The following is a 27,258-nucleotide window of genomic DNA, read 5'->3' on the forward strand; positions in this document are numbered from 1 at the left end:
GTTAGAATTTCTTTACATGCTAAATAATCTCTTGTCTGCGAATGCAAATGATTGTCATTAATACATGTAAACCACTGTCATCTAAACTGCCAATCAAAATGATCCTTTGAGCAACAATGCTGAAATTGTTACAATGACTGAAATTGTTTTAGAGATGGCGCTAGTGCTTTCCACTGGAATTGGCAGGCGAGACATTGCTTTCTCTAGGCAAACCCACAACACGTGAAGGCTATTGGCGGCACAAAGAAGCCTGCTGAAACCTGGGTTTTCCTTCCAATACTTATCCTGAATATCTGATTCCTCAAAAATATTCAACCTGCAGCATTGGCCATGGGCACGTCACTGAGGGAGGAGCCACCGAGGGGTGGGGGGACTAAAAGACAATGTCCTTCAGCAATGGCCACTTCCTCCCAGTTCTGGAAGTATTTCAGAATCCTCTAGGGGTTGTTGGGTAAACCCCAACCCCAGCGATGGCTTCCATTATAAACGTGAACTGTCTCAGGACATGTTTCACTTCCCTGCCACCCAGATGCTCCAGAGGGTGCACCAGGCACAGGCCATGAACCACAGCTGGCACTTCCAGGATTCCATCCTGGGGCTCATTCCCACGCTGAGGACCTCCATCGGCCCAGGACCTCCTTGGTCCTCTCCGTGAAAACTGATCAGATCGCATACCCAGGATCCAGGAATACCACAGAGGTCTCTGCATCCCTGGACACTAAACACACATGGAAAGACAGAAATGTGCTAATCATGCCGGTTCCGTGTTTCACTGGTGCGTTCCCTTACTTGTGTGAAGACTAATGGGGGAGGAGAATGTTCCTGCCCCTACAGTAGACCTTCTGACAGGTACCAGGTAATGGCTGCAAAGTCACTGGGTTTTCTTTTTCTTCCTATTAGAGTGGACAACCAGAAGAGACAAAAAAGGGACAACTGAGGCACAGTGACAATCCCACTGACCCGCATCACCCTACCGCCCAGCCCAGGTCTTCTTTCTCTGCAGAAAGGAATTTCTGAGACGGACAGCAAGTCAGGGCCTAGGGCGATCACTGGTTGCTGTAGGAGAGATAAATACAAACAGCAGCATGGATCACTTTATTATTACTCCTTAGGCTGCCAGAAGAGAAGTGTGGGTACCACGATGTTAAAAATGAGCGCAATTCCCTTCAAGAGTTAACTCCTTCTGGCCAAAACCGGTTTGGCTCAGTGGATAGAGCATTGACCTGCAGACTGAAAGGTCCCAGGTTCAATTCCTGTCAAGGGCATGTATCTTGGTTGTGGGCACATCCCCAGTGGGGGTGTGTGTAAGAGGCAGCTGCTCGATGTTTCTCTCTCATCGATGTTTCTAACTATCCCTCCCTCTCGATTCCTCTCTGTGTAAAATCAATTATACATATATACATATATATATACATATACATATATACATATACATATATATATATATATATATATATATATATATATATATATATATATATATTTAAGAGTTAACTCCTTCTGGCCCAGCCTTCTTAGGGCAAAGCAAAGCAAAAGACATCTGGGATTAGGTGGCAGATTGTGGACACCGATGCAAAGCACGCTGGAGAAAGAGGGGAGCCCGCGGCTCGCACACAAAGGCGTGGAGTTCCCAGAGCCAGGGCGGCCCAGCTGGGGGCACAGCATAGCTCCGGGCGCAGCAGACGAGCCAGGAAGCGCCTGCGGCACCGGCTGCCCTGCCCCTCTGCTGGTGGCTGGGAGAAGTTAGTCACCCGGAGCCCTCACCCGGGGACCGGCCTGGGAATGGGGCTGGGTGGTGGGAGCAGGGGGAGAAATTCGGGATCTGGACGGCTGGGAGGAGGCGCGGGACCAGGGGGCGCACGGGATGCCGAAAGCCTTTTGCTGGTGGATTTGGAGTTGCACCGTTTAAGAGGCCGGCGTGCAAACGGGGGAAAAAACTTTCCGGCAGGAACTTCCTACCCAAGACAAGAAAAGCTGCAGAGAAGGAGGCAGGGAGAGACTCGAAACATCCCAGTAACTTTAAACACACACACACCCCAAACACCCCTTCAGGAGAGGAGGTAAGCCTAGGTTAGCCAACCCCAGCGCGTTGTGAAATAGCAGGCAAATCCGGAGCTGCTGTGGCTTTAAAGGAGGCCAAGGAGATCTTCTGTTTTCCTTACCGAAATACTTGCTCCCCCCGCCAACCCCCCTGCCCCCACCCTGTCCTCGCTCCCTCCTTTCACCTCGCCCGGTTCCTTCCTCCTTCCCAGTCTCCCTTTCCTCGATCACCCTCCCCCCTGCCCGCCCTCCCCCGTCTGATCGGGCGCGGGCCGGGGAGGGTGGGAGGGAGGGAGGGTGGGGGAAGCTCTCTCTCCCTTTAAGAGGCAGCTCGCAGTGACGAATTGTTGAAATTGCCATTGCAGGATGGCATGCCGCTATAAATGCATTGTTCCGCCGCCTCGCATCTTCACAGCGCGCGCCGCTCTCCGCGCCCGCAGCGGCCGACTGGGGATGACCGCGGCCCGGAGGACGCCGCGCCCGCCCGAGGGGACCCGGACGCGCTTCGCCGGCTCGCTGCAGGCGTTTTCATTTTAATTTTTTTTTTTCATGGCCTTTTCCTCTTGCTTTCCTCCTTTCCTCTCGGTGCCACTCGAGTCGAAGAGAGCCACCCAATAAGCAAGAAAAGTGGGCTCCGGAGCGTGGAGCCCCCGCTTGCCCGCGGGTCGGTCCGGGGCAGCTGCCCGGGGGGGCGGGCCGCCCGCCCGATGCACAGCCTGACTTTTCCTGGCTGCAATTTGGAGAGGATTGGGGTCTCCCCTCCGCCCCCCTTTTCTCATAGTTGCTGAATCTCCACCATCCGGCTGCTTTTCTCCCTTTTTTTTTAATTTTTTTTATTATTTTTTTTTCCTCTCCTTCTTGCCGGAGCACGAATCCCAACATTTGCCAAAGCAACAAAGAAAAGTTCGCACGCTGGCACGGCGGCAGCCCGGACGGACGGACGGACGGGCTGGCGCTACTGGGTCCCCCTCCTCCCAGGACACTTGACTCAACTTGCAAGCGTGCAAGCGTGCAAGCAGCGTGTGTGTGTGTGTGTGTGTGTGTGTGTGTGTGTGCAAACCCCCACCTCCCGCCCCGGCACCTTGCAGAGCGAATAACAGACACCCGTCGGGTCCCGCGCGCAGCCCCTCCCCGCGGGCCGCGCACTATGCTGCTCGGGTGGGCGTCCCTGCTGCTGTGCGCGCTCCGCCTGCCCCCGCCCGCCGCCGGCGCCGCCGCCGCACCTGCCCGGGCGCCCACCGCCCGGCCCCGGCCCCGGGCAGCAGCCGCCGCCGCCGCCGCGATCGCCCAGCCCCGCCGGCCGCTGCCGCGGGGGGAGGAGGAGGCGCCGGAGCGGGCAGAGCCTCCGGGCCCCCCGGAACCCCCGCCTGGCAGCAGCCGCGGGCTGGTGCACAACATCGACCAGATCTACTCGGGCGGCGGCAAGGTGGGCTACCTGGTGTACGCGGGCGGCCGCAGGTTCCTGCTGGACCTGGAGCGGGATGCATCGCTGGGCGCCCCCGGCTTGGCGCCCCCGGGAGGCGCCACCAGCGGGCACCGCCGGGGCCGCTGCTTGTACCGGGGCACGGTGGACGGCAGCCCCCGCTCCCTGGCCGTCTTCGACCTGTGCGGCGGCCTGGACGGCTTCTTCGCCGTCAAGCACGCGCGCTACACCCTAAAGCCGCTGTGGCTTCGGCCCCGGGCCGAGGAGGAGGAGGCGGAGGAGGCTGGGCGCGCGTACGGAGATGGGTCCACGCGGGTCCCGCACGTCTACACCCGCGACGGCTTCAGCTTCGAGGCCCTGCGGCCGCGCGCGAGCTGCGAGACCCCCGCGGCCCCGGCGGGACCCCGCGAGCGCCCCTCGCGGCGCAGCGGCGGCAGCGCAGACGGACGCTGGACTCTGGCCCCGCGGCTCCTGGATGACAGGTCGGCCCCGCCGCCCCCGCCGCCCCCGCCGCCGTCGGATGGGGACCAGGGACCGCAGACCTGGTGGCGGCGGCGGCGCCGCTCCATCTCGCGGGCCCGCCAGGTGGAGCTGCTGCTGGTGGCCGACGTGTCCATGGCGCGGCTGTACGGCCGGGGCCTGCAGCACTACCTGCTGACCTTGGCCTCCATCGCCAACCGGCTGTACAGCCACGCCAGCATCGAGAACCACGTCCGCCTGGCCGTGGTGAAGGTGGTGGTGCTGGGCGACAGGGACAAGAGCCTGGAGGTGAGCAAGAACGCGGCCACCACGCTCAAGAACTTCTGCAAGTGGCAGCACCAGCACAACCAGCTGGGGGACGACCACGAGGAGCACTACGATGCCGCCATCCTCTTCACGCGCCAGGTAGGTCCAGCCGGGTAGAGGATAGACGGAGCTGGGACAGCCATCCTATACTGGTTGCTGACATCTTCCGAAAACTCTGGATATATTTACCTGCTTCTTGCAGGATACCCACTCTGCCTCTGTATTCAGGGTAACCCCTGCAGCAACCCCCAGAACTGCTTAGACAATCAATCAATCAATCAATCAATCAATCATCAGGCAGGATGTCTCTAGTCCAAGATATGGTGTCATCGATGCATACATAGGGTAAGAAGGGACTAGAATGCTTGGGGAAATGAAGTTAGCTAAGTTGGAAAGAGGAGAAGCAAGTTTGCCTTGGAAATCAGGGAAAATAGAACGTTGTCCAACTTAATGGAAGGGGCTTGATGGCCCATCCACGGTAGTGCTTTTTATCCATCACCTTCCTTGGTGGTGTTCCTACATTCGTCCTTAAGCCTCTTCCATCTCCAGCGGAGGGAAGAGTTTCCGAAGGAAGGACTCTGTATTCAGTCTGGTTTCCGGCGGAGGTTCTTGCATGTCCACCCAGTTGGAATCTCATTCCTGGGAAGGAAGGAATGCAGGAGGGTGAGGAGGATGTAGAAACCCAATCTTGTGAGGTTCCTTGGTTAGAAACCCAATCTTGTGAGGTTCCTTGGCAACGCCTTTGGCTTGGATGCAGCGCTGCCTACTCAGTGAAAGGTCAAGTCCAGCTTCCATTTTTGGGTTTTGGGATGAATGTTTCTGAGGCCCCTAGTGTGGAAAGATCTGGGCCAAGAGTTAAGACACGGGGAAGAATGTTCTTAACTCTTGGAAGAATGTTCTCTCAGGATTTCATCTTTTAAGGAAGACAGAATAGGAAAGGCATTGACCTTTATAGGCCAGAGGTTCTGGGGAGAACACAATCTCTATTTGCACCATCATGAGACACCATGTGAGTGTGACATTCAGACACAAACGTCCGGGCTGGTTGTGGGGCTGGCTTGCTCAGCTCCGAGCCTCAATTTTCACAACTCTTCTCCAACTGGTCGTTTTAAGTTGTGCCTCTCAGATGTCTGGTAAAAAGCAACTTTTAAAGCTCCTTCTTTAAATGTTTGAGATCCACCTGGTATCGATGAGGATTAGCAACTTTGAAAGAGTATGCAAAATCTTGGGTGGAAATGGAGCAGCCAGAGCTAGAATAGGAAATGCAATGGTGGCTTGCAGGAGGTTTTAGAATCATGGAGCTCCACTAGCAAACCTACCCCCCCCCCCTTTTTTTTTTTTTTACTAAGGTGCCTCTGGCATGAAGAAAATGTGTTGATACATTTGGAGTGGAGGAACCCTTGTAGTTTATGGGGTAGACATATGATACATGTAAACCACAAGTAAACGAAGACGGCAGAGGGCAGCAGCTTAGGGAGAATGCGGCAGAACACAGTGCTATGCCCCATGGAAAATCTGTCACCTCATGAACTGATCTCCTGGATACATCCTTTCATTTCTCCACACAACATTCACCTTTGAAACGGAAGAACATTCATTTTGCAGCCTTCAGTGTGAAGTTCTCCTGTAAAACTATTTCTTTCTTCTTTGGTTTCCAAGTTCTTTTTTTTTTTTTTTTTTTTTTTTTTTTTTTTTTTAGCAACTTTCCATGTCTGGATTTCTTGCTTTGCTACATCACCAAAGGCTGCCAAGTAGGAGGCTCCAGAGAGTTTATGGAAGGAAGTTCTGTAAAGACAAAGGGAAAAATACTCGTGTAGGCAAACTGCTCCAAAGAGTAGGTCATTTGAATGCTTCCCTTTCCTTTGGAAATGCAAACGCACATTCCATAATTTTTTAAAATAAATAAAAATGAATAGGAGACCGCTCCTTCCTACCTCCTGCCCCGCAGTTTTCCTAATTGCTTCCCTGAAAAAGGGAAAACTGGTCAGTGATTCTAAAGGATGTCTGCTGCTTTTTCTGGATTTGTTTTTAGTGTGGGGAGCTACCATTTCCTATTTTCCCAAGCTCTGAAACCTACCGGTATATTTTAAATAGATGAACAGTCTATCTTATTGTGAATGAGTATCTTAATAACATTTTTTTCCTATTTGGTCCTCGACGGCCTCCTCACCAAGCAGAATCACACTTTTAGTAAAGCGGTTGCCACTCACTTTGGCGCTGGCCTTCTGGTATATGCATCAAACTGGATGAGAACCAAGTATCTGAAAAGCATGTGTGTTATGCATACATGCACCTCATTTAAAAGAGTGCTCTTCATTAAAGAGCTGAGAAAAATACTCAGAGACCCTTATGCAGCATGCACTTGAGACTACTTCAGAAATGCAAAATTAATCTCCACCTAATACTTCAGAATGTGGAAAACACATTCTGGGCTAGAGGAGAAATGATCTGAGCTCTCCTCTATCCCAGGGAAATCAGATCTCTTCAGACCTAGCAAAAAAAAAAGTGCTCGCAGCTCTTTCTTTTCAATGGGAACTACCCAGAGCTGGCACCAGGATCCTACTTTTACAACTCTGTTTTGATGTCATAAACCCGTTGCTTAGCAGCCAGATGCCAAGCCATGAAATCCATGTTTTGATGGGCTCAGAGCTCCGTTCAAATTTTGCGTCCAGCTGTCTTCTGCTAAATTACTTGTTTTTCAGGCATGAAGCAACTGTGTGAGGATGTGTTTTCCACCGCTGTTTACTAGCCGGGGCCACCTTGAGCGTTGTGTCCGGGAGTCAGCAGAATAGTGCTAGTCATTCATTTATCACACAGACACGCTTCGTTGTCAGGACTGTCCCCCAGCACTCAGTACTGTACTAATTAGAGAAACTTTAGCACCAGTCAGCTTTCTGGCACGAGTCCTTTTTCATTTTGGAATGGCACTTCTGCTGGAATTCACACCACTGGTGCCATCAAACAGTCGAAACCCAATCCCCCCAGGATTTAATTGTACTTTCCAGAGTTCTTTCCTTCTTCTTAGCTTCTTCCTTTATTGTAGTTTATTTAAAGATAAGCTCTTAAGCCCATTTTGGAGACCATGCACTCTTCTTGAGAAGCAAAACTCCTGCCTGCTTGATAAGAAAATTGGCAGGGGACAACACCAATGACAGCTTCACTCATCCCTGGATGGAAAGCATGGGATTGTAACCGAACCAGCTAGGAGGCTATGCAATAGAAAAGGTTCATCTGCTTTCACTATGACTTATCAGTGAGGTAGTTCATAGGCAATTGTCTCTCAGCTAACACCTCTCTGTATGTTGTGTTTTATAATGCTGAGGTAGGGACTCCACTGATAGCTTATCTTCTTTCCCATCTGGCTTCTTACAAGGAGACCAGATGCTCGGGGTGACAGAAGGATGTGCTTTTTCTTATGTGCTTGCTGACTGGACTGGCACAATCAATCTCATATTTGAGTTCAAGTCCCATTTAAAGCCGAAATGAACCCTTAGCAAGGATTTATAGCCTATAGGTGAACCCCAATTAATACAAGGCAAAATAACTCAAAAATGGGAAGACTGGAGCAGATTGAGCAGCTCTAGTTGACATTTGAAAAATGATTGATGAATTGAAAGTTGCCAAGAGAATAGATCTTAAAATTTTCATCACAAGAAAGAAATAACTGTCATCATATGGAAATGGCTGTTAAGTAGACTTACTGTGGTAAAAATTTCATGATATGTGCATATATCGAATTGTTATATTGTACACTTGAAACTAATATAACATTATAAAGCAATGACACCTGAAAATAGAGAAACAGAGATCAAGTCAAGAAATGTTAAAGTAAGGTGGATGTGAGTTAATTCATCCTTTTTGGCAGAAGGAATGTTGAGGCTAAGATTTGGGGCCAAAATTGATGAGATATTCAAGAAATACTGGACAAGATGGATCATGAAGGTGCAGTTGAGGCTGACAGGAAGCTTAAGTTGCATTGTGCATGGATGAATGGAGGCTAAGATTGTATCTTTTAAATTTTTGAGGAATCTTCTAAGATCCAGGGTCTATTGTATACATGTACCACAAATTTTTTATACACTCATTTACTGATGGACACTTGGATTGGCTATTGTAAATAGTGCTGTAATAAACATAGGGGTTCATATATTCTTTTGAGTTAGTGTTTTGGAAATATCAGAGAACACTTTGTCAAGTGTGTGATTGTCTAACCACTATAGTGTGTGTACATATGAAACTAGTACAAAAGAATATTGAATGTAAATTGTAATTGAAAAATAAAATTCATTAAAAAAAAGATCTGGAGTCTAAGCATATAGGTAGGGAGGTTACAAGAGGCAATGGGACCAGCCTTGGATGATGGTCTAGTCAGGAAGGAATAATGGAATGAATGAGAAAGAGAGGACAGTTACAGGAGACTTTTGGTTGATGGAGTCAGTGACTCACCTATCAGATATGGCAGGTGAGAGAGAGAGGCAAGTTGATGGTGTCACAGCTTTCTTACCCTGCACTTCTATATTCTTTCCTGAACAACTTTGTGCACTCTGTATATTTAATGTGCCTCTAAATTATTGAGTTATACCAAACACAATATAGAGATAAAGACTATGCTGTATTATCTATCTATTGCCAAAATAAAAAAAAAAGGAATTTGCTTGACCAAGCACAATTTATGAATGTAAAAAATAAGAGTTATGTCAAGAATAACATGTATGATGATCTAATAGTGCCATGGCAAAGTAGGTTCAGGAATTGGAGTCTTTAGACATAGGTTGAATGTCAGCTTCACTAGTTTCAACTTCCCACTTTGAACACTTATTACCCCTGAGCTTTAATTTCTCCATCTATAAATTGAATGTTTTCATACAATACCAACCATGTATTGCTGGAAAGACACAGAGATCACCTGGTCCAAATTCCTTATGTTAATGATGAAGGAACTTTGTCTGAAAGCATATAAATGACTTACATAATGACTCTTACTAGTAGAGGTTAGAACTAAAAGCAGTTGACCTTCCATTTGTTATCTCTATTTAGCTTCTATTCTGTTCTCCAAAATGACTCCTCCAAGCATCTACTCCACTCAATCCCCAACTTGCTCCATTCCTTCTTTCCCTTCTTCTGACTATACATTTATCAGAAAAAAAATGTCCTGTCTTGGAATTCTAGGTGGGCCTACACTATTTTTCCAGCTTCCCCAAGTCTCCTGAATCTAACAAATCCTGTCTGTTCCACCCCCAACAAACTTCCTGCCATTTCCAAAACAGACCCTGCCATTCACCATCTCCTGATGGATTCACCAATCTTTCCTTGTTTGAGTACCCTTATTCTGAGACTGTCAGCCTTCTGTTTGTCCCTCCAGATCCAATTACTTCCTTCCAGACACCCTTATTGATTCCCACAAATCCTCTTCTGCACTCCCTCAACAATCTATTCAAGACAGCATGTCACAATCTGTTACTCTCATAGCAATTCTGTTTTTCCACCAGATTCTCATGTTTCTTAAGGGTCAGGATCAGCTCTTATTTTATTGTGTACCACAGTGTCAGCACCTCGCAGTATCTGGCTGATTGTGGGCATACCATAATTGTTTGAGGAATACATACACTTGGGTCTCTTGGCCCCTAATCCATCTGAGGTGTGTGTGTGTGTGTGTGTGTGTGTGTGGTATTGCTTAGTTGTAGCAGAAGCATGGATAGAGATTGTATAAACATGGGTTATTGTAATGGGTGGACCAATAGACATTATTAACGTAGTCTCTACTGAGATCCAAATCAAGACCTTTATAATTGGGGTAGCCAGAGAGCCAAATGACAGATGAAGAATTGGATTCACAGGGATTAGGAATTGTGGTATGTAAATGTATGTTCGTGTAATACTAAGACTAAAATATGTTCCGCATGAGACTAATCTTTTATCACTAATCCCTCTTCCTTGGGTGGACAGACATATAGACATTTGAGGCTAGTTGAACCTCCCCTTGAGTTCTACACCTGCCCTTCCCAGGTGGTGATGTACATAGAAACAGAAGCTGCTTCTGTTTCTGTAGAAGAGAAGCTTCTACAACTTGTAGAAGCTTCTCTTCTACAAGGTATTCTTCCTTAATCTTGGCTGCTGTTGCTGCAGTTGTGATGATTTGTGCTCTTACGGGCGTGTGTTTCCTTTTCACTCCTTTTTTTAGCATCCCAGAGAGACCTCGCTCCTGAGCAAGGCAAGAAATCCTACAACTCCTGTTCCTTGTTTCACTTTGCATGTTCACACACCTGCTTGGTTCATTTTTCTCATCAGTCCTGACCGCCAGGATTCCCCAGGCTGTGCTGTCTTCTTGGCCTCAGCTTGTCAAGGTTGTATACTTCGTTGACTCCCTGTCCCCAACTCCACCTGCAGGAATAGGTCTGGGGAATCAGGAGCTCTTCTACATTCCACCAGTCACAGATATTGCCATGTTCATTATGGCCAAACTATTGAACGGTGACCATGCCAATGACCTACCTCCCTGTCAAGCCTTCATTAGTCTTGCTGACCATTTCAGCTCTATTTCTGGGTTAGACACAATGTCCCAGGCTTATCTCCTAGCCAATGCCACATCACAAGCCCACTGATTAAATCTCTGCATACTCTTGCAACCCTTGCTTTTTAGTTTTTACTAAATCTCCCATTGCATTCCTGTCTGTCTACACCATGGTGAGAAAATATTGATCCTGTATGAAAAGAACTTCTTTAACATAACAGAGATCTAACTTACCTTCATATCTACACTAATGAATCAGAAAAACTCTTGTCAGCACTTTCAATTCATTTATCTCATGGGAATACTGTACGTGACTCACATTTCTTCATTATCCCCTCCCCCAAATCCAGGTAGATGGGTAGAGAAATACTTTTGTCCCAACAGTATTCTTACTTTTACTGTGAATAATAATACAGATTCTTATAAATTTCAAATAAGATTCTCACTTATAAATATTGATATAAATCACCACAAAAAAATAGCCATGAGTGTAATGTTATGTGCTGTACTCTTACTGATCTGATGCACAAGTTGGGTTTTAATACATTGGAATGAACATTGGATCACCTAGAAATGCATGCATTTGCTGTGAATCTTGAGGATGAAATCATAAAGAGGCTGCCAGTGTTTGAAACTGTGTGAATTAAGTGGAAAGGCTGCCAGTTTACATAATTCTAGTGACAGAAATATAGAGAGTGTGACTATGTCATCATGGGGTTTAATCAGTGTGTTTAAAAAAAATAGCTGCTTCTGTTCATAAATTTGTCACATGCACGCATTTCCATGGCAAAGGGCCAAATGCATTTAATGCAATTCAAGGAGGACAAGGAGGACTGATGGCCTCTAATGAGCAATTCATTACCAGCAAACATATAGAAATTAAAATCCAGATTAAATTTTGTCCAGAATAGGAAGACCATTTCTATTTTGCTGTGGCTCTTCCAAGAAGAGGAAACAATATCAAATTTTAATATTCTACTTGAAGATAAGGAACCCCAAGTTGTGGAGATAAACACAAGTCTTGGTTTAAAAAAGTATATGTGTGCAGAAATAAACTTAGAGAGTGTCTAGCAATTTGCTTAAACCATGACCTGGATCTTTGGTCTTAAAGCTACTAAAAGGATTGGGGGAGCAGGGGGAAATGGATTTTAAAAATGTGTTGTACTATACTATTAAATCTAAGACTTATTATTAGGCAAAAGTGTGTTCCAATTTCAATTTTAAAAACTACTAATTTGTTCTCAACAGCTGTAATTTGAGATCCCACAGGATGGCATATAAGGATACACAGGAAACTTTGGTAGGCTACTGTTGGTTTGGTGATTTGATTCAGATTTCCACTGTCTGGAACTACTAGCATAATAAGATGGCAGCCACAGTGTAATTCATCACAGTTGGGATTTCATAATGCATGGAACACATAGTAAGAACCTGAAAATGTACTAGAGAGATCATAGGATATATCATTTAATTTTTTTTATTTTATTTTTATTTTTTACTGTGGTTGGATTTTTATGCAGCAAAATAGAGAAGAGTTAGAAGAATATGTTGACAGTGAGGAGGTGGCATTAGTTATAATATGTAGTAATAACATCTTGTGCTATCTCCCAGAAGTCCACTGAGGTCTTGCTTGCTTAGCTAGCATACAGCTTGTTAAAGGTGTGTAAGATGTACACACTGTGTCTGATTATACGTCAAAATTCACCTCAATTAAGCAAATGTTTGTTGAGCTCCTTTTATAAGTCAGACATTGTGGTAGTGGAGATAGTAAGATGATAGTTGTGATAGAAACTGTGCATGTCATTTCAACTAGTACATTGTCATCTTTCATAGTAATTAATAATTTTTTAAAAATATTTTCATTCTAGTTATTTAACTGTGGCTTACTAGGGTACTAACTTGCTTTTTCAGATATAAATTGCACACTGTCGATTAATTTTTATTGAAAACCATAGGCAAGCACAAGAAATTCTAATGTATATTAATACTCAAATAGCATTTAAGGAAAGTTTATCATGATATATCTATCATGCAAAAAAAATTGGCTTATATTTTCTCTTTACACGTCTCCATTTTAAATTGTCTGTTGATGTCTCTTTTATCGAAATCTATAACTTGTACCCATTAGTGGGGGCATAATCATGTTCCCCTTTATGATCTCTTAATATACAACTTCTCACCCAAAAAATGCATACACTCACTTATATAAACACAATATATAAAATGTATTTTCTGGTTGAGAAATACTTCATTAAATGCATACATTTCTGAAGACATGACCTGTGAAATTACAACTCCATTTGGAAATTAAGAGATGCTTAAGGAATTATGCTTTAGATTACAATTTAGCTTCCTATCCAAATTACTGATACATTGATATTCTGCCACAAGTATGTGGTTGCAGTTTGCCCCTGTGATGGAAAATAAATTATTAGGCCGGGCTTCTGATAAAGTTAGCATGCATTTAGGCCAGACTATTAAGGCTTCCCTAAGCATGACCATATGTGAAAGTGGTCCATGACATATGTGTCTGCATACATGGGCTACAGCTTGGAGAAGGCTCCAGCTGTTACCATAATGGACAAGCTCCAATCCTCCGATATCTTTTTTTAATGGAATTGAGTCCCCTCATCCTCCGGTGCCTCTGGAGTCCAGAGAAGCTTAAACGAGTCGATGCCATTGGTCTGTCTTTGGAACATTCCCAGAGCCAGAACAGGTGACACCATAAACATCCCCCAGTGTTGCCTCTCGCAGCGAGCAAGTGGTTTTTCAAGGTGGACCCTTCTGGATGGTAATTGATTTTAATGATTTCTTTCTCTCTCCTGGGAAGGATTTATGTGGGCATCATTCATGCGACACCCTGGGAATGGCAGACGTTGGGACCATATGTTCTCCGGAGCGCAGCTGTGCTGTGATTGAAGACGACGGCCTCCACGCAGCTTTCACTGTGGCTCACGAAATTGGTATGCAGCGCCCTTTCTCTTCCCTCGCCAAATCAAACACTTGTAACAGCTGCAGCGGGAACTGAAATGCTTGGCAGGGAATTCCAGATTTCTCCCGGTTCACAGGCGGCCTTCGGGATTACATTTGTTTGTATTTGCACTTTCAGGGTTAACGAAGAAGGGAGACGGGAGGCAAAGTCAGGCACGCAGTAGATGCTTCCGGTCTGACACTTGTCACTTTAAAGCATAAGAGAAATCTGCTTTTGCCACTGTCTTTTAAGCATCCTCAAATGACTCTTCGAGAAGATTTGTCACAGCTGGCGAGGAATGCAGAGATGTTCCTCTTAGGGGTTACTCAAGACTCTGTTGACTCATCCAAGGGCTAAGCGGTTTGCACACAAATGTATCATGGTTTCCTTCACTGTGTCTGATAATGATAGTTTGGGCCTGTCAGGGGGAATCAATAGCTATGGTAAATATGCCTGTCTTGTTTTTAATAGCAAAGCAAAGCTCCGTGGTCAACAGAGTTTGTTTTAAAATGTCACTTCCCTGGTATACTTGTCATACGAAACGTATCTAAATCCTAAAACTAGAAGTTTAGGGCTGAGTTGTTGAAAAATATCCCAGCAGTTAGGGATTATGTGTTTTCTAACACTGATATAGGCTACTCGGGGTAGGTGTATGAGAGGTTAGTTCAGTACTTAGGATTAGATGTTGGAATTAGACACGTCTGGGCTCAATTCTTGCTAAAGTACCTTATATCTCTGTCACATTGGTCTTATTATTTAAACTCTCTAAGCTTTAGTTTTTGTATATGAAATATAGGAACAGCATTGCCTATTTCATGGAGTGATTTTCGGGACCAAATTGGTTAAATCATAGGTATCAGCTGTTATTGTTACCCACATAATCATCCGTTTTGCTTTTAAGTTGAATAGTTCATTTCCATTTTTAAATGTATGTATCACTCTTCTTAGCATCTAAGCAAAAAAGGCAACAAAGTATTTGTTGCCTAAATAACCACTCAGAGGCACTGCTGATGATAATTCAATATAATATCTCATCTTTAGCTTCAGGAACCTGTGATCTGAAATGAAATCCCAGCTCTGTTTTAAGATTCTGTGTTTTAAGGCAGGTGAGTCATTTAGACACTCTCAGAATCCATGGCTCTCGTCTTGCTGGGCTAGAAGAGCTGGAAGTGTTTTTAAGATCCATATGCCATTTGAGCATCAGGGATGGGATTATGTCTCCACCTGTCTCTCACTCATGCATATTAAAGTAACTAATTAAAACTACAGCCTCATCTTGGCTGGGTGATTTGATTGGTTGGAGTGTTGTCCTATGCACCCAAAGTTTGTGGGTTCAAGCCCCAGCAGGTCGGGTATATGAAGCAACCTCTCTCTCTCTCTCTCTCTCTCTCTCTCTCTCTCTCTCTCTCTCTCTCTCTCTCTCTCTCTCCTTCCCTACCTTTCTCCTTCTCTTTGCCTTCCTATCTTTCTAAAATCAATGAAAACATATCCTTGGGTGAGGATTAAAAAAAGAAAAACAAAAGCATAGCTTCATATAGATCCTAACTCAATATTTATTTGGTCTCTGTGTTCATGAGTGAGTAAGTGGCAGAAACATGAAAGCTGCCCAAGAATTGGCAACCTTCCAATTCTGCATCAAGAGAGATTAGTCCAAATACCCAAGGGGATTGTAATTAAACAGAAGATTTAAAAAGCAACACCAGTAATTAATCACCATTATTCAGAGTGAGAGAAGCCCCATGAGATTCTAAATCCCTGGAAGGCAGCGGGTGGTTCTTCTCTGTCTGGGCAGAGGGATGGTGAGGCATAAGGAACAGAGCTGAATTTTGGCATTACCCATTTATACGATGATGAGCCAGATCCTGATTTTCCCAAGAAGAGATTGCAAATTCCTTGAAGGAAGGGCTAGTACTTCCTTCAATCCTATCCTGATCCCTTTTCACATTTGGACAGCATCTGGGAGACTTCCCTGGAAGATTGCATCTTCCTTGGGGCTGCGTTGACGCTCAAGCCAAGTGGGCTGGAATGAAGAAGCTTCCAGCATCTCCTTTCCCAGCCCCCCTGAATCCTAACCCAAGGGTCTTGAGTCACACAGACAGAGACAACAGTCTGAAAGGGAAGAAGCCAGATACCAATGAGAACAAGTGTTTTATTAAAAAAACTAAATGTGTGCAATACAGGCTTTTCCTAATAGGACAAGAATATTGAACATCGTCTTACAAGACAACAGTGTAGCAGAAATGTGGGTTTCTATGTGAAAAACCAAACCTGAATTGTTGACATATGACTATACCCTTCAGTCCCCTTTAAATTCTTTTTTTTTTTTTAAATATATTTTATTGATTTTTTTACAGAGGAAGAGAGAGGGATAGAGAGTTAGAAACATCGATGAGAGAGTCATCGATCAGTTGCCTCTTGCACACCCCTTACTGGAGATGTGCCCGCAACCAAGGTACATGCCCCTGACCGGAATCGAACCTGGGACCCTTCAGTCCACAGACCTATGCTCTACCACTGAGCCAAACCAGTTTTGGCCCCTTTAAATTCTTGGTTGACTCACCTCTTTGTACTTCTTTAAACTTCTCAATAATTTGTTCTCCAATCAAACTCTGCCTATTTCATTTCCCTTTTTTGCATGGCATATGGCCCACTCTGAGACATTTAAGATCCGGGCCTAGAGGAATATGGATTTAATTCCCACTTCATAAAGGGATCTGGCTTTCATTCATTTTTTTAATTGCTTTATGATTCTTTAATTTCACTTTTTGCCTTAAAAAATTGTAAACATGTGTTATAAAGTCTGAGCCTTGCGAAACTTAGAGGAGATAACTTTACAAAATGTTTTCTAATCATCTGCGTGTGATTACGGCTTCCCCTCTGCAGCCAGCGTGTTCCTGAGTCTGTTTCCAGTGCTTTATTTTTAGGCTGTTGCATGAGGCCATGGAACGAGCCATTCATGCTCTAGATTCTAATTCGACTCTATCCTTCTCATGTGATTCCCTCTCTTCCCTTTTGTTAGACACATACTACCCCCCAGATTTGGAGGTTGACGATACGGGCTCTGTCCGGTGATGCACATGACCTTGTGAGAACCCTGTTTTGCTTGAGTGTTTTGAATTTTCCTTGAGCCCATTTCAGAATGCGCCCATTTGCTTCATGTACACAGACTGTAAAGATGTTACTAGCTTAAAACATAAGCTGTGGAGAAACTGTTCAGGCTGCTTCCATATTTTTTTATTATTATTATTCTATAAGCTCTAGAGGATGTATTTGGTGAAGAATAACACTTTCATGAACCAACTTAAACTTTCTCATGGAATGCCTTCTTTTTATACATAGTAGTTTGAAACACGAAGCCATGGTACTTGAATGAGCATTTTCTCTGTTCTTTTCCCTCCTCCATCTGAAAATTGTTTGCATTGAGGATTAACAGGAAAGAGAGAGAGTCTGCCTGAAGTGCCTTGGACACCTGTTCAATCCGTGGTGTGAAAGTCAGAAAGAAGTGGGTTAAGTGAACAATTGGGAAAGCGACTCTTTGCATGCCCTGCATGCTAACCCGGAATGCTTTTCTTTCCCTGCTAATTCTTTCTAAGAAAGAGCTAGATGTAGGAGGCACTACTCAACTGGTGCCCAGTCAGGCTTCTGGAAAGTAAAATTTGATGACCTTAGAGTCTCCATAGGCAGCATGGAGACTTTACCTTTCTCCTTTCTGTGTTATGTGTGTGTAAACACTGACTGCATTTTGAGAACATTTATGAAAGTCGCTTTAAACCATCAAGAAACCAGTCCCCACCTCTGTTCCTTGAGTGGAGGCAAGAATGTGGGTACAGCCAAAACCGGTTTGGCTCAGTGGATAGAGCGTCGGTCTGTGGACTGAAAGGTCCCAGGTTCGATTCTGGTCAAGGGCATGTACCTTAGTTGTGGGCACATCTCCAGTGGGGGGTGTGCAGGAGGCAGCTGGTTTCTCTCTCATTGATGTTTCTAGCTCTCTATTCCTCTCCCTTCCTCTCTGTAAAAAAAATCAATTAAATATATATTTTTTAAAAAGAATGTGGGTACAGCCATTTTACAACCCAAATTGTTGAGAAAGTTTCAAGTCGATGGAAATTTATATTTTGAGCTAATATTTTTAACTTGTCAAAGTTTTTATTATCGGCTCGTAATCATAAAGATTTCACCTGCTGCACACATGGTTGCTCAAAATAATAATTGTATTGATGTTGGGCCAGCTTCTAATACAGCAGGAGGAACAATCTGACTTTATTTAGGCTAATGAAACCCATGATTTGCAAACTTGCCGAAGCTCTGCTTCATGGAGGTTAATTATAAAATGTGCTAAGTGACTCTCTTCACCATGAAAGATTCCAAAATGCTTCCTCAGCTGAAAGCAGGCGACGGGGAAAGCTGAAGCCAAATGTTTGGCTGGAGACCTGGGAAGTGGGTGAGACACAACAGCATAGCTGCCCGCGTTTTGCTGTGGTTAGCGTGCGTTCTCTGGTTGTGCTGATCTCCGTGGGACTGTGCTCCCCTAGATGATTAGATTAAACAAGGCCGTGTTTTGAAAGTGGAAACACCATAGACCAAGGCCAAGTGCAAGAATCAGATGTCAGGGCTGGCTGTGAGATGTGAAAGGAAGGGAAGCTAGGATGAAATTTGGTATTTTCCCCCCAAACCATAGCTTTAATCAACACAAACTGAGCATTTTTTTCCTATCCAGTTTGGGCCAGTGCCACGCTGTGTCTTTCTTGGCCCCCAGATGAAAGGTGGGAATAGGTCTTTGTTGTATGTCTGGCAGCATTCAGTGTTTAGCATCAGTTGTTTGTTTTATAAATCAAATCCCAATTAATATTTCTTTAAGGGAGGCCTATCTTAGTAGATTGTCTGCCATATGTGGAAACCCAACCTGTTGAAGGTGGCCTAAAAAATAAATATATCACACACTTAATGCATAATTTTTTTTCTCCTTATGATAAGAAATGTTCCCTTCTCTCCCAAATCAAGAGTGTTTAGAAATGTCAAAATTTATCAAAGCAACTGAAGATTGAAATACTTATCAGTAAAAGTGTAAGTCCAGGATGTTAATGAGAACAACAAAGTACTAACAATTACTGGGCAATAGATATTTTTCAGTCCTTTATTCTGAGTACTTTGCATCTTTTATATCCTTGAATCCTCACAAAACACCATGAAGTAAGCGCTTTCAATGGGTCACGCAAGAGACAGGAAACTGACATACAGAGAAATTTCTAAACTTCTAACCCATTTCATCTGGCCACAGTCCCCAAGATTTTGATACCATCTTCTAATGGCTTGTCGGTGCTCATTTTGAAGTAGATAACCTTGACTTTGATTCAGAAGGATATTGACACAGCTAGTTATAAAGTAAAAAAAGAAAAGAACTAAGTTTTGTTCCTTCCAATTGATGCAATATTTGCCATTTATGTTTACTGTTTTGAAACGGGAGTTCTAGAGTTTTATTGTTTTTACATAAAACTGCATTTGAATGCACTGAACTCTCCTGCTATCGGAACTCCCGGATCTCTTCTTTAAAAATTCTGGATTCTGATCCCCTGTGGGCCACTGACTCACTTTTCCACCCCTTGGCATGACCTTCTTGCACCTCAATAATCCCAGCTGGAAAATTAGGTAAAATAAAAACATGATTTCATTAAGAGACAGATGCTTCATTTGACCAGTGCTTTCTTAAGTAAACACATTACAGAGTTTTGTGACACATTTTTAGGAGCTTGCTGTATCCCCTTGTCCATTGGTCATTCTGAGGTCAAGAGCCTGAAATTCTGTTTAACTTGCAGACCAAAGTTTAGAAAAACAACTCGTTTCCTTTCTGAGGTTAAGGTTATAAGTCAGCCCTGGTTGTACAGTAATACCTGAGTTGAATAAGAAGCTGAACTAACATTTTCCTTTCAAGTAACATGTCTTCATCCAGGTGAACATTAGCTCAGGTTTTCTAACAGCAGATTCACTTGTGAATTTAGGAAAGCAAGGTGATTTTAAAAATCTATATTTTTAATATTAGAAATTAAATCTATTTAATACAATCACACCCACTTGCCAATTTTAAAAGACAGCTATCATACTAGAGAAAGTATCATGTGACTAGTTGTTTGCTATCTGAACTAACAATATAATTCAAACTCTTACCCCATAGTCTTTGCTTTGACATAATCTACCATGAAATGCATTTCCTTAGCCTAATTGAAATAAATTTCTTCTTGATGGGTGATGGACACTTAATGACATGACTTTTGTCTTTATGATGTGCTTTAGTGTCTGAATAGATCAGTATTTCCCCCAAAAGCACTGACAAATTACACCTTGATTTTAAACAGCAAGATTCAGTTCTGGCTGCTGCCTCACTTGGGAAAATAACGATCAGACAGCTATATGATTCTCTAAATTTTACTCTGACCTATCTTAAACCTTTTCTTCCTTATTTAGTGTATAAATGCAAATGCCATTAACCAGTGCACCCACTATGCAAGTGTATTTGGTCCTTAAGTGCCTCAGGATTTTAGGTGAGAAGTATGCAATTACATGAATTGATAGAGATTCACTAATGAAAATAGTAATATAAACAAGATCACTTCACTTAGTTCAGGCACACAAACTTCTTCAGTCTTTTGCAATCTACTAATTATACATGGTTGCAAATATAAATACTAATTTTCCCGTAAATCAAGACTCTAGGACCTCAACTCGAAACCCTGAGAGTGAAATGTTGCCCTAAATCAATCCACTAGGAGTTTTCACTTCCTGTTTTACTGCAAGAACTTTGTTAAGCTTTCTCTAATATCTTCTTTTACCCTCCCAAATCGCTTTGAGACCTCTTTATCTTTCTTTTCCTGTATTTTGACTTGAGAAAGATGTCTCTCTCTCTCTTTCCAAGGGTGACTTCCCGCAGGAGCTGGACAGGAATGAAAATGGAAGAGCCAACAATGGCTCTTCTATGACTCTCTGGAATCCATCCCTCTGCCTCCTCCAAGATCTTACCCCTCAAATAAATTTGCTCTGTGCGTTCTAAAAACTCATCATAAAATACATATTTGATGAAAACAACAATGAATCTCTTTAAGAGTTGTAAACAATTTCTCCAGTATTTTCTTACATTGGCTGTCTTACTCTCTGGGGCACATGTGTGAATAGCATCCATGTTAAGCCTGCTGGAGGCAGCTCGTCGGAGGAGAAATGCTTAATCCTTCATCCACATCTGTAATTTTAAAATTCTCTGTGGGTGATTTATGAGCAAACTCTCACTGGAAAAGGCAATGCCCTAGGTAGTCAATGATGTCATGATATATTCTAATTCCCCTTCACAACATATACTTGAAATATATTGTTTTCAGCTGAGACATTGCCTTTTAAATTTCCTAGATTCTGGATTTTTCTCTTTTGAGTCAGTTTTTAGTATTCCTGTGTGTTGTCTTTATTTAGAATGTCCTTTTAAAATAGGTTATGCTGCCCTGGCAGATTTGTTCAATGGTTAGGTAGGGATGTCGAACTCAATCAGAGAAGGGGCCAAAATCTAAAATCCAGCCTAAATCACAGGCCGAATGGTTTACTGAACAGTCATAAACTGTCATTGTGATGGAAACGCAGCGGAGTGCAGTGATGACAGCGCGGTGCGGGCCACATTGCAAGGCCTGGCGGGACGGATTTGGCCCACGGGCCTTGTGTTTGACACATGTGGGTTAGAGCATCAGCCCAAGACTGAAGAGTCTCGGATTCAATTCTGGTAAAGGGCACGTACCTCAGTTGCAGTCTTAATCCTTGTAGGAATGTGTGCAGGAGGCAACCGATCAATGTGTCTCTCTCACATTGATATTTCTCTCTCTGTCTCTCTATCCCCCTCCCTTCTACTCTGTCTGAAAAAAAAAAAAATTTATGGCAAAAATACCCTCAGCTGAGGATATGCTTTTATGTATACCTTGCCATTGCAGGGCTCAAAGATATTGATGATATCATGCCTGGCATTGGACGACTTAGCATAATGATTGGAGGATCCCATTTGCAAATCGCCACTTTTCCTGCTCCTGGTCTTTGCTATGTGGGTCACGTCTTTCCTGAAGGGGATCCAACATCCCTCACATCGATCTTCCATTTTCATTCCTGTCCAGCTCCTGCGGGGAAGTCACATGGGTTGCTCTCACTGTGCCCTGGCTCCAGCTCTGTGGCACTGGCTGCCTGTTCCTCTGGGCGCTTAAAAGCGCTGCAGATTGCCCGGGACTCTCACTGCCCTTGACAGAGCATGCCTGTCCCAGCCAGCTGACACACTTTTTCATGGAGGAGGGACCATTGCTCTGCCCTCCGAGGAGCCCGTGTCTCTTCCAATGGATGCTCAAGCAAGTCCGCTCCTGACCGACTCTCGGGGATCTTACAAAATCCACATCTCCTTTTAGCTCTTGCTGAAGCAGGACTCAGATTCATTCATGCTCAGAATGGCAATATTTCCCGAGGGCCAAATAAGAATTTCTTATCTGTATTTTCAGCAGAAGTGAAGTTGCGGTGCTAAATTAGTAAATGTAGGGAGCATACAAGTCACAGTAGTATGCCAAGTAGCATGCCAAAATCTTCATAAAATTATACCAAATGATTTTAAAATAAACTGCTTTGCTTATGTAACTGAATTTTTTAAAATGATATGCCTTACCACTATAGGAAAGAAAAAAAAGTTCAGGTACTCTCCCAGGCCCCTCGAAGTTAATTTGGTATCTGCCACATGGCCTGCATTTTAAATCAGAAACCTAAAACCTACCCTCCAAATGAAGTGACAATCCCTTCATAAAAATGCATATGGCAAGTGCTATTATTTATATAGATTTGTGGGGGGAAATGGCTCTTAGTCCTTTAAATAAATATGATTATTTTATGAAATAGAATGCAAAAAGTACATGCTTTTTAAAATAGAAAATAAATATCATATTGCAGAGGTCTCTTTAAGCCATTTCCCCTCTCGTTTATGACAAGGGGAACACTCAAGTGTGAAATTTCCCTACAAATCCCAGTGTTCGCTGATAAACATCCCGCCTTGGAAAAACCCAAGCCGCACAGAGTGTATTCTCAACCCATGTTTGATGTACTAAGTAACTTTAAGCCATGTTAAATAGGGCATGAGTGAAAGAGCTGAGCTGTGGGTTCCCTGAAAAACTCAACATACCACCCCCAAACTGGAAGAACCCCTCCAATCGCCGGTTGCATGTTATTTGGGGTGGACTTTGCAGACTGGGATGCGCTTTCCTGTTACCAAATAAAACGTGACTGCTGGTGGGAAGTTTTCCCTGAGAAAGCTTGCTAGCCTCATAAATGCCATTGAAGTAAACAACCGCTTAAATAGCATGAAAATGTTGAGCCTCGGAAGGTCACCAAGTCCTAGCTACTCCATGTCAGCCACAACAGCAACCAGCTGCTCAGTGGACAGCTTTGTTATGAGGTGTTGGTGATTTAACAAGTTGGCCAAAAGCAGTTGGAATGCGTGAAAGACTTCATCTCTGTTGGGTTTTACTGGTACACACTGGACTTCTTGGGTGGAGTGATCCAAGTTCTTGCCTTTGGCATTCAGAAACCCACAGAAAATGCAGTCATCATTTTTCTATAGGATTTCCTAATTCCGGTGTAGTGGTTTGTGTATGATTCTATAAACTTTTGCAAAAATGCTACTAGGGGTATCTATTTCTTACTTTTCAGAGTTTCTACGCTGCTGCCCCAAATTTATCTTTGCAGAACATTATAGATTTATTGAACAATGACTCTTTATCCTTAGACTATGTAAAAATTAATCTTACATAATAAACAATCCCGTTGGATACAAGAACGTGGTTATGAACTCTGTGATAGGATACCTAACTTGTAGAATGGCGGTGACTGGGAGCCGGGGAAACATGACTGAGAGGGATAAGTACAAACATCACCCAGTTGAGTGGTTTTAGACAATCACTTACCTTCCCAGTATTTTCCTTTTCTCTTTAAGCTCTAATACTCCATGATGAGCATCTTGGTATTTAGGGCTTTTCTTAAATGTAAATGAAACTGTGCCATTTATTTGTGAGGTTTACATTCATAACTCACTCAATAACAAAAAGAAATGAAAGGGTGAGACAAGCTTACATTTACAAGCAACCAGAAAGTTACTCATTTCACTTCCCTTTTTCCCCCAGTCATCTCGTATAGCTACTTGGCTAAGGAACTAGCAGCCATCTACTAAGTGTTTACAACTTGCAGACATTGAGTTAAAAACAGAAAGTTCAACAGTCAATGGTGGGAAATGTTCTCTGATCTCATGGGGATTTTGATTGTCCAGAGAAGGTGGAAAATTAGACAAATAATCACAATAATATGCAGGGAGGGCTATGACATAATCCCACAGTTGTCTTGCAAATTCTTGATTCTAAATAAGGCCTCATTGCTGCATATCATTGAGCATGTGTGCTCCAGATGCATTATGGGAACATCTACTCCTTAGTGTCTTTTTTAGATTTCCCCTAGATGTTTACCAAAAGTGACTACTTCTAACTGTATTCAGCTTTAATGTCCCCGGGAGTTCGGTCTCCGCGTGAGAAAGGCAGTTAAAATTAACTCATGTACCATTGTGGGGCGAGAATCAAGTGCTAGTGTAATTGTCACAGAAAAGTAGAATCACAAAATCACTCTGATTCGCACTTCCTGTCATCTCTCCTGTAGGACATCTCCTTGGCCTCTCGCATGACGATTCCAAATTCTGTGAAGAGAACTTTGGCTCCACAGAAGATAAGCGCTTAATGTCTTCCATCCTAACCAGCATCGATGCCTCCAAGCCCTGGTCCAAATGTGCGTCAGCCACCATCACCGAATTCCTGGACGACGGCCACGGTAGGTATTGTTAAGAACAACGGAGGCTTGAAAACAAAACTTAGGATTATTGAGTTTTCCTTCATTCTATCCTCACGACATTGACCTTGCCCTCTAAGACAATGGTGGTTTAGACAGTGTGAAGAGAAAAAAAAAAAGCAGCAAGAGAACTGACTGTTGATCTACCATGCCAACATCCTTGGTGGCATTAGGGCAATGATATTTTTGCTTTTGAATTGAAAAGTTCAAAAGAGAAGCAGTGTGGGAGACCACACAGAAGGCCTCGCTCGTGGCCTGAAAGCCTGGCTTTTATTCCTTCTTTCACCACTGGCTTCCTGTGAGAACTCTGGCAGACGTCTTATATCCCTGCTATTAATACAGCTCCCAGAAGTACTTGTGACATGCCTGTTAGAGGGTGTGGTTCAGGTGTAGGTGACAGTTCTGTCAGATTCCCTTTATGGCCACAGAAAGCCAGGAAAGGGAAGCACTTTAGATTTGCATTCACTGGACGGATTTGACTTCATCCTCATGGCAGGTTCTCATGAAAGGGGAGTAGAAACTGAAGAACAGAAATAGAAAAATCAATCTGAATGGTGGGAAAATACTTCAAGAATTTCAAACGAAAATCTTTGGCTTTCTCATTCAGATCCAGTTCAAGGGCACAGCATGCTTTATGAAATTCTGTAAACTGAGGCTCAGTGGGTTTTATTAAAACACTAAGGAAGTAAGAGTTTTTAGAAATAAGTGCTGAGCCATAAGTAATCTGTGAAACAAGGAATTGCAAATTTCCTAGCATTCCTTATTATTTTAAAATACTAGAAACACTGGAGAATAGGCTCATTAGAGTTGAAAGAGAACTTCGGAGACCACTTAGTTCAAGTTTCTCATATTACAGAAAAGAACATATTCTCGTTTCTTGTGGCTTTTTTTTTTTTCCCCCTCTTAAAATTTGTCTCTTTGTAAAAGTCATGGTTGAATTGAATATGACAGAAATTGTTGAGCATAATAATTGTTCATAAATTTAACTTTATAATAATTGCCTCAAAGTTGGATAAAGAGAATCTGTAATAACTGCTTTTTCCTAGTTCCACAAAGTTAGGGTTTAATATTTTTATAATTTCTTAGTGAGCTCACCATCTTCAACTTTGACTCCATAATGTCAAAACAATTAAAATTTCAATTTTTTTCAGACAAAAATAAATCCTATTCTGTAGTTCTTTGGTGGCTTGTAGGCAAAATCTGTTCATTAACTCATTTTTTGCTCTGTTAGTGGAAATGTTTTATCCACTTGGGAATTTTAAAATTTCTTATTTCTGAATATAATACATGCTCAACTTGGCTTAAAATTTTCCTCAATACAAAATATATGTTTTTTGTTCATTGAAAGGACATCTCAATATCTCAAAGATTTGAGATAATAATGAGAATCAATGAATTAGGCTTTTCCTTTAGACTAATAATAAAGTGGTAATTTTCTGTTTAGCTCAGTTTACAATGTTGATTAAATATTGATAAATTCCTGAAATTAATGTTTATTTAATTATCTGCAAGTGAATGTCTAGTATAGTTCCTGTTGGGTGGAATCATATTCTCTACCCCTCCCTCCCTCCCTTCCTTCCTTCCTCCTTCTTTCTCTTTCTTTCTTAAAGCAAATGCCTTTTTTAAAAAATATTTTTTTCTTGATCTCAGAGAGAGAGATAGAAACATTAATGATGAAAGAGAGTCACTGATTGGCTGCCTCCTGCATGCCCTACACTGGGGTTAGAGCCTGTAACTCAGGCATGTGCCCTGACCGGGAAATAAACTGTGTGTGTGACCTCTTGGTCCATAGCTCGACACTGAACCTCTGAGCCATGCCAGCCGGGCCTGTATTCTCTACTCTTACTATTGCTTTTGCTTGGATTTTTTTCCTCAGGCTTTCTGAAAATGAAATCACATTAATATTTTATTTCACCATCACACGTTACACATTCCAACATGTTGAGTTAAACTTTGAATCACTAAATGGGTGGATTTAGTTGCTAAGGCAGCAAATACTTATGGCTAAAATGGGACCAAATTTTTTTCCCTGTGCAAGTATTAGGTCAGTTAATTACAATGCTGTGCAGAATTTTATTTCTTAATACCATAATTTTGGAATGATTCATTTATTTCACATTTGTGGAATCCATGATCTTACTTTCTGTGCAGTAAATATACTTTTAGTACTATCTTCATTTTCTAATATTACTTCTGTATTTAAAAGTGTTTTATATATCTCTATGTCTATTCCAAAGGATCTCATGGTATATAACAACCAAGAATATATTTTTAGTGAAAACAGACCTAATTCTCTTGCAGTGATAAAATCTTATCTGAATTTCTCATTTACATGTTAAACAACCAAATCCAGTTCCCTAAATTGAATTTTGACAGCAAATTCTCTTAAGTGGCTTATTCATTTCATGAAACTTAGACTCTCACTTTTAAATATATTGGTTAGGCAGTCTTGCATTTTAATAACACAACAACAAAGCCTTTTTCTCAGTAGCCTATAATGAATCAAGAAATTTCAGGATAAGGGAAAAAAAAGAAAAAAGAAAGGCCTTATGATAACAAAGCTTTCAATTATGTGCATTCCAAAATAGCATGCAGAGCAGTGCTCTCTGTAGATGTGAATTCAAATAATATAATAACTTTTAAATT

The 27,258-nt window shown here is 42.8% G+C and overlaps 2 protein-coding genes and 1 long non-coding RNA gene across 3 annotated transcripts in view; all 3 read left to right on the plus strand.

Annotated features, from left to right (window-relative positions):
- Positions 1 to 803: 803 nt before the first annotated feature.
- Positions 804 to 2,577, plus strand: LOC123652798. Its single transcript, XM_045585214.1, has 3 exons — positions 804 to 856; positions 1,551 to 2,060; positions 2,406 to 2,577. The coding sequence occupies exons 1-3, from the start codon at positions 804 to 806 to the stop codon at positions 2,575 to 2,577; spliced, it is 735 nt and encodes a 244-aa protein (XP_045441170.1).
- ADAMTS5 (ADAM metallopeptidase with thrombospondin type 1 motif 5) overlaps positions 2,413 to 27,258 on the plus strand; it is a 48,045-nt gene continuing 23,199 nt past the window's right edge. The window contains exons 1-3 of the mRNA XM_045585345.1: positions 2,413 to 4,348; positions 13,591 to 13,723; positions 24,427 to 24,594. Coding sequence (XP_045441301.1) covers positions 3,188 to 4,348; positions 13,591 to 13,723; positions 24,427 to 24,594 — 1,462 coding nt within the window. The 5' untranslated portion in view covers positions 2,413 to 3,187. The remainder of the gene's footprint in view (positions 4,349 to 13,590; positions 13,724 to 24,426; positions 24,595 to 27,258) is intronic.
- Positions 16,199 to 17,919, plus strand: LOC118722289. The gene is made up of 2 exons (XR_004988960.2): positions 16,199 to 17,555; positions 17,780 to 17,919. It is a non-coding gene; the product is annotated as an uncharacterized LOC118722289 (long non-coding RNA).

Source organism: Pipistrellus kuhlii, unplaced genomic scaffold, assembly GCF_014108245.1.
Source record: "Pipistrellus kuhlii isolate mPipKuh1 unplaced genomic scaffold, mPipKuh1.p scaffold_m20_p_2, whole genome shotgun sequence".
In the NCBI taxonomy this organism is placed as follows: domain Eukaryota; kingdom Metazoa; phylum Chordata; class Mammalia; order Chiroptera; family Vespertilionidae; genus Pipistrellus; species Pipistrellus kuhlii.